The sequence below is a fragment of the Porites lutea genome, chromosome 7 (genome assembly GCF_958299795.1).
Source record: "Porites lutea chromosome 7, jaPorLute2.1, whole genome shotgun sequence".
NCBI classification, from domain to species: domain Eukaryota; kingdom Metazoa; phylum Cnidaria; class Anthozoa; order Scleractinia; family Poritidae; genus Porites; species Porites lutea.
In genome coordinates, this window is record NC_133207.1 from 31,754,155 (window position 1) to 31,766,337 (window position 12,183).

The window sequence follows — 12,183 nt, forward strand, 5'->3', positions numbered from 1 at the left end:
AACACAGGGATCTTTTTGGGTATTGTATTTTTCATCAGCTCAAATCAACAATAACATAAGCGCAATTTATAGTTTTGTTTTTGACCAAATTAAAAAACCCAAAGTTGAAGTTGGCATGTTTTAGCTTTCCAGAAGATAAATAATAAAATTTGCTGATGCAAAAACACCGAGGGATTTTTTTGGGTAGACAAATTCTGAAGTTGGGATTTTTTTGGGTATAAAATATGAACCTCTGTCGGACCCCCCCGTCATTAAAATATGTGAGTGGGGCCCCTGGGGATCATCCATATAGTTCTGAACACGCGAGTTTCAGAAGTTCACGCAAGTACACCACGCGTTCATGCTTCATTGGAAACCGGCCCTTGAAAACCAATGAAAACGTTGCGTGAAATCGAGGCAAATTGTTCGAAATCTGCCGCCATATTTGCACGGTATGCTGAAAGAATGTGGCCATGAACTGTGTTTATCTTTCTGAAACTGTCTTTTCCCGTTGAGTAAAGGAGTATGGTAGAGTTCAATGGCTTCATATCTGAAATATGAATATCACAGAGTGTTTTCAAATGAGAAAAAGGCGATCAACTGATAAAACGCAAGGGCGTGGAAATGAGTCAGGTAAATTATTGATTAAGCACCACGGTAGCTTCGCTGAACCTCAAACGATAAGATTGTATTTATCCTATAAACTAAAGACTATATAAATTATATAAAATAAATTAACTTTAAAATGTAAGTGCCTCATTACAATGCAACTTTTTGGAAGTTTCGTTGACGTCAAACTAATGTAAATAGCGCGTCCTCATTCCGAAAATATGAAACGCGAGCCACATCGCATCAAAAGTAAGCTTAAGTGTGGATTTTTATCCACATCATTCCTGTGGAAAGGCAATAGTAGTTAGTTATGAGAACAAGAATAATGTTATTGAAGCCTAAAATGTTATTATTTTCGTGACTCTAAAAGAATAATGAAATTCTACACCCTGTTTAAGACTCAAGACCTTGAAAACCATACCCTGTTCAGCGGCACATACCCGTATAGGCCAAATGAGGGAGTGCCCCCCTCCCCCCCCCCCCCCCCCGAGCCCGGGTCGTCGCACTGCTAAAAATTGTTAGGATCTTGTGTATTAAATTTTGCACCCCTTGGTTGAGTGTTGGTCAATACTATCAGGTGATATTTGGACGACACTTGGTCGATATGACGAAAAAATCTAAATTTCTGTCCAAAGAGTTGAATACATCTTGAGCTCTATTTATTTATTGGTGAGCCAATCATTGGCAGGCAGATAGGCTGCTAGCAAGCTCTCTGGGGGGCTTTGGGTGGGGAATGGGAGAAAACAAGAGCTTGTAGTCTTGTCTCAGGAATTTAAATTCCTGTGTCATTGCAGTGGCCTCTTTTTAACAGACAGAAATAGGGCTTTGTCCAGTTAAATCCCTCCTCTGCTTTTAAGATCCCCATGAAAAGTCACGCAACATGATAAGGCACGTAGACAAAAGAAGCAAGACAAAACCATGGCACAAAACAACATTTATTCATGTAGCAATACAGATGTGGTAATCTACTGTTTAAACTAAATCACAGTTTCACCAACAGTTAGAGGCTACTTTCATGTTCTTTCAACTGGAGTTTCTAGAAATTAGGGTTAACTGTCGGGTGTGGGAGGATCTGTTTTATGATTAAGATTAATCCAGGTCTGTTGTTAATGCAGGGCTGTCACTAGGATTTCAAGTTGTCAGGTTAATACAACAAGTAGGTTGGGAATCAGGCAGCTAGGGATATCTTCAAATTCTTGTTTTCTTCTGTTTTCTTATGAAATTAACTGGGGGTCATTTTCTTAGTAGTCAGGGGAAATTCCTGGCCCTTAAATGACTGTCGTGCATACTGAATACAAGGTATCTGTGATCCTTGTGCATATTCTGTGATCTTTGTGCATATTCTGTGATCTTTTTGCATATTCAAAAGTGCATGTGAAGCTATTTTTTTTACAGAGTCGTCTGCAAGCTGCACCAGTAGTTGTGTTGATGCCCTGCTTATTTTTTTTTGTACAAAATTAAATTATTCAATTTATTCAACACCAGATGACATAATGTAAGTGCCTTTGAGTCTACATTTACAGGTGTATGGTGCCATCTGGTTGCAGCTGCAATCTAGCCATATATAGTGGTTGATACAAGTTCCAGTTATTATTCTGTTTTGCAGGGTTTCCTCCTAGAACTCCAGTCAGGAGACTGCAGCATTTTCCTTGTGGTTTCCCTGCTGCAAGCAGCTTTAACAACTCTTTCTCTGATCAATCTCTAGAGATAGTGTGGGACAACAACTCTCCTTCACCTGCAAGGACTTTGTCTTTAGGTAGGTAACTACTTCTCTGCTTTTGGAACTGGGTTTAAAATACATGTAGTCAACCAGTTACTTAAAGTATTACCAGTACAATTAACCTTTTTCAGATGAAATTAGGGCTCTCTGAACTGGTTAGGCAAGAAGTTCAAGACAAGTAATGTATCAAGCATGAGACGCAGTGTTTCATCACCAGATGAAACCCCAAGAAGAGAGTTAAAAATATGACGCACAGCGGAGTATTTTTGACGAACTTCGTGGTGTTTCATCTGGTGATGAAACACAGCTGTGTCGAATACTTGACATTACTTCTCAAACAAAATGATTTTAGAAGGAGAACTTAAGGATGCAAAAATGAGCAGTTTTTCATCTGATTTTCAAACACTCATTGAACATTAATTTCCTTTGTATTTTCTCTATGAATTATTAATGAGATTGAGAAGTTTATTTCAACATTAAAATGAAAAATTTACAAACTGCACTGATTGATTTTATGATTTTTCTGAGAAATAGCCAGAAAGAATTGGCCTAGAACAGATCAGCTAGCTTTTTACTTATCTACAGCTTCAAAGTATGTAACTTGTCAAGGCAAGATCTTAAGGTGACAGGGCTGTAAAGAATAATAGTATTGTCAGTTCTGGCCGCGGTTGTTCATGCAAAAGGTGGATAATGCTATCCAATGGATAAATTTTTATCCAGTGGATAATGCTATATAGGTTTCCCTAATACTTATCTGCTTGATAGTTTAATAGTTATTTATCTGGTAGATATCCAATATTTGAACAACCATGGCCTGAAGTTCCACATTATTTGCAAAGGAACATAGTGAGACTTGTAATGGGCTGGTTGTAGCAGCTATTAATTTTTTGACATTGTTTCAATCAGGTAAAAGGAAAAAACATTATGGAAGTGACAGCAGCAGCAGTGGTGGTGAAATTTCAGATCTAGTGCAGAAGCTGGCAGATAAGGTAGGTGCCTCCCGAGACCTTGTGATACGTGGTGATGAAACAAATAGACCTTATTCATGTACCCACCATCTCTGCATGCACATCAGGATTGATATGATAAAAGCAATGTCACATCCTGGTATTTCAGGGGGCAAACAAATAAAATTTGCCAATACAAGTAATCACAGTCAAGTTCCTTTATTCTCTCAAATCAAGACCATGATTTTAGTTTGCAAAATGTACAAAATAATTGAGTTTTTGCTTACTGTGATGACATCTACATTATTCACTTGGCCATTGTGGAGGTTCAACTCTATACCCTACTGGCCCTAGTCTGCTACACAGCCGTTTTTAGTGTCGTCACGCAACACTCCTCCCCACAAACGGCCGCTGAAAACCAAACTAATTCCTTTCCCTTTGTGTTTGTGGTCTAACGAACAAGCCAATCATGTATAAGAGATTTGACAATACATGAGCCGCAGGGCGCTAGGAGGCGAGCACGCTTCTCAGTTTTCGACAAATCAATCAATCGTCGCTGAATTTAGATGGGCCCTGTGTTTTCAGGCAAGGAAAAGGTTAATATGCAAAAAAGTTTGTTTTAAGCGGTCAAGAAAGTTCCAAGTGAAAAAAAGGTTTGATAGGCCTGGAAGACTTTTACCAGGATCGGTTGGTTCTTTATTTAACGTGCATATGTAGTGATAGGTAGTGAAGAATTTAATGTGCCGAAAGCGCTCATTGTGTTCTGTGAAGACTAAACTCTCCAGGGTACTGATTCAAAAAGTAATCTTATAAATTATCGATGAGCGATTTCCTGAAACTATACCTGGCAACTTTATGAGCACATCCATGTTGTGCATCACAATTTGCTCGACTTGCTTGCTGCTGCTGCTTATCTCCTAAATTTTGAATAGGATTCGACTACGACAACACTACTGTAGTTAATTGCTTGTTTTCAAGCAACGATTTTGATTATTCTGTCATTCACACATGGGGCACCGATAAAAGCAAAGCTGTGATTGGAGGAATCACAGTACCGCAAACTTGGGGCGAACACCTTCCAGAAAATAGGAGCTGAATTATAATTGGCTAATCATGGGAAAGGAATGTAGTTCGGTTTTCAGCAGCCATTAGTGGGGAGGACCGTTGCGTGACGACTCTAAAAACGGCTGTGTAGCAGACTATACTGGCCCCAGTAGATAACACTATCCACTGGTTAACAAATAGATTCCATGTTGCCGTGCGTCTGTTCAGTAACAGATCACAGATGACGTCAAAATGTAGTAAAAGCAAAGAAGTGGCACATGAGCCGTAGTTGCCTGTGTGCAGAAATCTCCTATTTCCTTTGTTACACGCGGAAAAGGGACGTCTGCGTAACGCCGTCGCTAATCATGTTCTAGCGTCCGGCTGGCAGGGTATTCTATTTCGCATAAATTGTGAAATAATATCCGGTTAGAAATAAGAGTTGACAGGCCAAACACAACATCATATGCTCCTGATAATGCGAAACGTGACCTTAAGAGTCTGCTTGAACAGAGGTTTTTCTTCTTTTCTCTCTCGTATGAAGGTTACTAGCACTACACAGTGCATGTAGCATTCTAAACTTTGACTGAGTAAATCTCTTTTTTGCCACACTAAGTCTTACATTTAGAGGTCATGAAGCAGGTTTGTTACATGCATACTGAGTAATCATTTCCTGTGGTTTATGCTTCTGTGGGTGTTCCTGATAGGATTTGATTTCAGATGCAGTTGTAAAGTGTTTAAATTTTTTTTCGACCTCTCTTTGTTACGGCTAAATAAAGATTTTAGTTTCTTTGGCTGGCTTTCTCCAAAATGCCTGCCTGGTGCGAAGTCCACGCCGCTTTTGTAGTTTTCTCAGACACTGTTTACAAATATGATGTGATGTGTCATACACAGTAAACTGTAAAGAAATAATTTCGTCACACACATTAACTTTTCCGTGGCCTCGCACAAGATTTGCAAGGTCTGCACACAATGGCACATGTTTTGATTTGTTTTGGCTGGAAAACCCCGATTACATAAATCACAGCATGCATTATCAGACCAGATTTGATAGCAACTAATCAGCGTTGAGTCAAACAATGCGCACTGTGTGTCAGCCTATCACAGCATGTTCCCAAGATCTTGGGAACCCAGCGGGACGCTGGAACACGATTAGCGATGGCGTTATGCAGGCGTCCCTTTTCCATGTGCAACAAAGGAAATAGGAGACGTCTGCACGCAGGCAAGAGCCGTAGATGAGTGTGCCATTGATGTTTTTACCACATTTTGACGTCTTTTGTGATCTGTTACTGACCAGACCCATGGCAACATGGAATCTATTTGTTTTATAAAATGAAAAGTGAGGAAAAAACAACGTACACATACTTTCCTTGTACTGCTTGTCTGTTTAAGGATTTGTGCTAGTTAAGGCCCTTTTAAGTCCCAAACACCACTTTTCATCTCTGCTTCTTCCTTTTTTCTTCATCTTTTCTTGTATACAGTTTCTCTGAAAAGTTTTCCAATGCCTTCACTTGCTCAAAGCAGAATAATCACAAAAGCATTTTGCAAAACTGTGAGCCTCTCATAGCGATGACACATGATGGCAACTGTTGTGGTAATTTCTTGCAGTTAAGGTATTCTCAAGTTGGCAAGAACTCGTTTTGTTTCTGTTTCTCCCTTTTTCTTCTTTAGAAGTAGCTACTGCTAAACTTTTTTCAAGGCTTTCACTACTCTGAAATAATCTCACAAACATTTTCAAAACTGTGCGCCACATTGAGCAAAACAAAGAAAACAAGTTTCCCATGACGTTATCCATGTATCTGTACTCTAATAAATCACAGGCAATGACCAATCAAGGCGTGCATAGTATTCAAATCATTGTATAAATAAATCTCTATCCAGTGGATAGCGCAATCAGCTTCCCTCTTACTGATCTGTTGGATAGAGATTTATCTGGTAGATAGCACAATCAAACTTTTGAACAACAAGGGCCAGAAGGGTTTTTAATAGCAAATTACTGTCATTTAAGAATTTTCTTCAAAATTTTTCCATCTTTGATTAAATTTAACATCTATCTTATTTGTTTTCAGTCTGGTCATACCCCAGAGGCCAATCCACCGTTACTTGCATTTTGGATGTCTAGAGATAACACAACAACTTTACCAAAAAGTAGCAATGATACAGCTGATAAGAAAGAGAATGTCACAAAACAGAAGAGCACAAAGGAGTTTCAAACACCATCCAGAAGACCGAGGTTTGTCAATAATAGTACTCTCTTAAACCAGGATATGAGTTGCAGCAACATGAAGCAGTGTTAAAAATGAATAGTTCACTCATAGGAACATGTAACAGAGACTTTTTGCAGTGACAAAACCACTACTACATTGAAATAAACACACTGAAAAATGTAATTTCATGTGTAGACATTGTATTAGTCATCTTGTAACATTTTGTCTCTGCCAACCCCCACCCCCTGCTACCCACAACTCCTCCTAAGAATTTGCTCAAGGAAGTTAAACAATAATATTAATCTCAAATTTAAATTATAGAGCATGTTGCTTGGACAAACCTCTGCCATTTACTGTAGTTGCACAGAATAGGAGAAAACCAACAGTATAACCACACATATTTTGAGTCATACCGAGTATCCAAGCAACACAAGTCCCCATACATTTAACATTGTAATGATATTATCATCGTGGATATAAATTCACTCTTTTACAGAAGAGTTGTTAGAAAATGCAATAAGTCAAAGATGAAACTGCTGAAGCAAGACATTGAATTACTTATTCATCCTGTGGAAAAGACAGGTATGGACTGAAGAAACCAGGGATTTGACATTTTCTTCTGTTGTCAATGAATCATGTGTCTACTAATCTAAGAACTTTTGAGCACTGCAGCTGGCACCCGCATTGTTCAAACATTGGATAGCGCTATCCATGGGATAAATCACTTTCCAGCGGATAAGTAGTATCAGATGGAAACCAATTGCATTATCGATAGCACTATCCACCTTAATGTTTGAAAAAATGGGGCCCGCTCAAGTTAATCAGGACATTTTTGTAGTTACACTATCGATGTACGCTAAATTGGCCAATCAAGTTTAGAGTGTGTAGCTAAGAGATAATTAATAAATTATTACACTTTAAGATCTCATAAGTAGACACCCCATGGGACTAAGTAAGTATTCATTTCAGCATACAATAGGTGTCAACTTACAGGAAAAAAAAAGAGATAGGAACTGGAGGAAAGATTTCATTTCTCTGATTGCTGATAAATTCTATGTAACAAAAATTTGGCACAGCTTTTTGTTGTATAATTGGTACAATTTCTTTGTTTTGTTTTAGAAGGCTTTTTCTGTAAATCGTTTACAGTCTTGATGTCTCAGTTGTGTGTGGTTTTAACAACAATGTTTACCATGCTCTTGTCAGTTTTTGTAAGGATGTACAACCGTTGTCCCATTGTTGACAAAGGTAAATGTTTTTTTTTTTTTCTGCAGAAGAGGAATCGTCAGTTTCAGACAAAGGAACCATTCAAGAGTCAAGGTACCGGAAATCACTTCCTTGGCAATATTAAAGGCATCTTTTAGAAGAAACCCAAGTGTCTTCTGAACAACTGCCAGACGCTTTTGGCAAATAAACATAAGGCTAGTGGAACCAGGGCCTGAAACCATTTAATTATTACTTAAAAACTAAACCTAAATAATCAAGGGGTTCCTGATAGCTTTGTTATTATTACTGGCTATTAATTAAACTCAGTCTACATAAACCAGCTTTCCAGGCTTTGCAGAAGTTGGACAACAATGTGGACAGGTTTGTTCGCTAAATGTGGGGTGCTTTTCGTTCTTAAATTTTGATTTTAATGTAAATTGCAGTTCCCAAGCTGATAAATTACCAGTGACGACTTTTGAGAACTCTCAAATCACGGACATGGACAAGTACACAGAAATATTTTTGAAAGTTAAACTGAATTACTTTGCACTTCATGTAACTTGGTGTGTTGTTGATTCTCTTTCAGTGACAAACAACAAAACTTAAATCAAGAGGCAGATGTGTTAAACCACCCTGAAATTAAAGCAAAGTGTACTTCTGGCTACCCTGCTAACAGTTGTTTGTCAGTTGGTGGTGGCGATTTCTTTGATGTGTGGGATACAGATGAAGATGATATCTTACTTAGCCAGATGGAAATTCCATCCTTTAACAAGAACATTCCAGAGACTCAAATTATGACCAATACCCAGTTCCTTGACAACGGAAAAGATACCCAAAAGACACTGTTGAACGAGAACCATTCAGCATATCATGCAAGCTCAAATGAAAGCATAGTTACAGAAAGTTGGGATTTCATCGATACATTTGATGATAGTGATGATGAAAACATTCTACAGAGTGCACTAGAGGATTTCGAAAAGTCACAACAAGTGTCTATTCCAAATGTGCGTAGGCTGTCAAATTTGCATGTGAAGCCAAGTTTGGTTCGTAAAGGTACTTGCAAAATTGGTGATTTCAATGAACCAAGACAAACAGCTCCTGTTGCTAAAGGATCAAAGGAAAATTTGTCTGCATTTCAAAAGAATTTAGTTACAGATCAAAACTTCTCACAAAAGCGGACCTTCACTTTTATACCACGTTCTTCGATACAGGGAACTGTTTCTGCAAGATCAGAGCAGCTGATAAACAGCAGTAACAGTCTTACATCATCAAATGACAACTTCAAAGCTGTAAAAGCAGAGAAGGATTGTCACAAAATCAATGAGAAAAATTTAGCAGAAGGAGATGCTAGCAGACAGAAGGACAGTCATGGGCAAATGAACATACAAAGTAAGTATTAATTTATTTTATAGTATATTAGTGAACAGTGATTCTTGTTTGAAGATGTATAAAGTGGTCATCATTTCATAGTATTCTTGTTTCCTGTAAAGTAGAGACTCTTGCACAGGAAAAACAATGGTAGATGTAGTTTGGCCTCTTATGTCAAGAATATGAGCACAGTCTAAATGATTTCTGTACTGTACTTTTCAAAACAGGAATCCTTAAACCTTTCAATGAGTTGTTTGTCATCTGAACTGCTAGCAAAAATGCCAACAATGAATGGCCATCAAAGTTTTAAATGGCTTGTAAAGGTACAACATGTTCATGGAGGAAAAATGTTGGGAAGAGTGGAAGGAAATTTGTTTTGTTTACAGGCTACGACAAGGTCGAAGAAATTTTTTTCATGAAACTCTCTTAAATTAATGAAATGCTCAGTCAAATATTAATTTGAAAACGGTTTGTTACTGAACAATGCATGGATACTATTACATGTCGGTGTGCAAAGAAAAGGGTGTCCCTTAACTTGCACAATGGTCAAGTGAAATTTTTTGAGTTATTCAAATTACAGAAGAAATGTCATCAATCCTGCCCATCCAGAATTTTTTCAGGCTAGTACGTGCTAATACATTGTGAGGAAAAAACAAATTGAATTGAATCTGAAATTAAACGGAAGACTTTTGAACAGGATTAAGTGTCCTTTCCAATGGCACAGTTGCAATTTAGATCTTAAGTGCTAAATTCAGTTTGTTAAATTATGATAAAAAAGTCTCAATGCCAGAATTTTAAACTAGAGAAGAATTATCCGTCTAAGACAAGTTATTAGAGATGAATAAATCTTCTAGACATAAATCGGGTGTTCAGACGAATTTTAGCCTCAAATTCGTCTTCACGTGATTCGTCTGTAGCAAGTCTTTAATACAGACGTGCTGACACACGAGGCCAATTTGGGGCCAAGATTCGTCTAAACACCTAATTAGTTATATCTAGTAGATGATTTATCCGTCTGAGACAGATAATTCGTCTTTAGTTTAAATTCGGCCAATAACTCAGCATTGAATTCAGAGTTGTTTGAAAGGAAAAAATGTAACTTTATCTTGAAAACAAAGGAAATAAACGTGATTGAATATTTATTAATTTTAGCGTTGCTTCAAAAAGCGAGATTTGAAAGCTTCTCATACAAGAAATTTCTCCTTTCTTTTCTTTTTCCATCTCAGGTGGCGCGGTAACTACTAAACCAACAAGATACTCAAAAGAGGAAATTGAGAAAAAAAAGCGTGAAGCACAGAATCGACGCAGACAGAAATTGGCTCTAAGCCAACAAAAACATCACAGATAGAAATCAGGGCGATCTGTTTTTTTCTCTTAGATGTAACGTTATACTAGTAGGCACTGTTTTGTAGTAATGGTATGTAAATACAATCAATTTAACAGGAACTTTCATACTGCAAGGCTTTAAAAAAAGCGTGAATTTTTACTTGCCCTTAGGACAAGCAGCCCTTAATTCTGCAGTACCAAGAAACTACCCTTACTCGCTTTTTGGGCGAGGGTCCAGGGCAAGGCAATCTGTAGTAACTAAAAGGTAAACTAAAGAAGCATGCAACTGCACTACTAGACAAGCAAAAATTAAGGGGAAGTCTTTTTTGACGTGTTCAAGATGGGTGCAATCAAAGTCGTTCCCAGGGTTCTCTCCAACCCGCCCTACGGAGCTGAGGTTGGGGTGCAATCGCCAAATGACGTAATACAACAGATGAAAAGGACACTGAACAATATCCACACCTCAACACAAAAGCTAACAAAGGATGGTTTCCGCAACACAAACAAACAACCTAGCCTGCGAAAACAGCCGTTTCTCCTTGCTCTTCGCCATGAGCGAGGAGAAATGTCTGTTTTCGCAGGCTACAAACAACCCAAGTGAGTATCAAAGGCTGCTTCCTTAAAAAGAAACTGGACAGGACTTATTTCAGCCCTGATTTATTATAATAAATGAATATCATCACATATAAATACTTATTTGTACAGTTGTAGTTTTGGTAAATAAAAGTGATTAATATCAAGTTTGAAGAAAATCCATGACTTCTGTTGTGACTTTTTTCTTTTTTTCTTGCTATCCCTATCTCTATGCTACAGATCTCTATAGATTCAACCTCCAGAGTTCCTAAATCTGGAGACTGTCTCTTGTGCAGTATCTCCTTTTGCCCCCCTTCCCCAATATAACTGACGCACCACAAATCACGAAAAAATGTTCCTGTTGAAAGTGCGGTAAAACAAAGCTACTTGTTTCGTAACATTGGTGAAACACGAGTTGAAAAGCGATATTGCACATTTTACCACCAACAAATCAAACCTGTCTTCCAACAATTGCAAAAAGAAGCTTCTCTTTTATTTTTCTCATTTTAAGCCCTCCGTACAGACATAAACGGCGTTTTCGGGAACTAAAAACACAGGTTTTCAAACATGGTCTCCGACAGAGAGGAGATTAGTCACTGTCAACAACAACAGTCCTATTCAGGACTACGTTCACCCGGACGATCAAAGTCAACCTACTTTAGAGTGGAGATTGCTGAAAATGCTGCCTTCTCGTTTACGTGACGTGTTCTTTGAAAACGCTGCAAAAGAGTGGGAGACATTAATAGAGACAATTGCTTCGAAATAGCTGACGTCTATGACACTATTTCAGTCCTTTCGAGACCCTAATGAGCGTGATTTATTCCTTCTTAAAGTTTTTATTGTGGCTGATGAATTTCAGTTGATGTGTTGAATGGAATAACTACCTTTGAGCTATTTTATGCTGTTCTGAGTACAGGAAATTATCATTAAATTATTACTTTGTTTAAGTGTTAATAATGAACTCCTTTTTGACTACGCCATAAAAAATAATTGCTTCCTCAGCTTAACTGTTAAGCTTGGTAATGAAGGAAAAAAGATGTAGAATCCTGAATTAAGGAACGCTTATCCGGAGGAACTCGTCAGATTTTCATGAACATTGAATAGTCCTGGAAGCTCAGCACCTGGGCCAATTCATTGGGCCCTTCTAATGACAGTGAACAAGAGTGGGATAGAGGGGCTTACGGGGAAATATTCCTTCCTAACATTCTCA

The 12,183-nt window shown here is 38.0% G+C and overlaps 1 protein-coding gene across 1 annotated transcript; it reads left to right on the forward strand.

Moving 5' to 3' along the window:
* Positions 1 to 284: 284 nt before the first annotated feature.
* On the forward strand, positions 285 to 10,927 carry LOC140942899 (uncharacterized). Its single transcript, XM_073391917.1, has 8 exons — positions 285 to 612; positions 2,195 to 2,344; positions 3,215 to 3,297; positions 6,366 to 6,529; positions 7,000 to 7,085; positions 7,775 to 7,820; positions 8,293 to 9,095; positions 10,301 to 10,927. The coding sequence occupies exons 1-8, from the start codon at positions 537 to 539 to the stop codon at positions 10,420 to 10,422; spliced, it is 1,530 nt and encodes a 509-aa protein (XP_073248018.1). The 5' UTR covers positions 285 to 536; the 3' UTR covers positions 10,423 to 10,927.
* Positions 10,928 to 12,183: the final 1,256 nt, after the last annotated feature.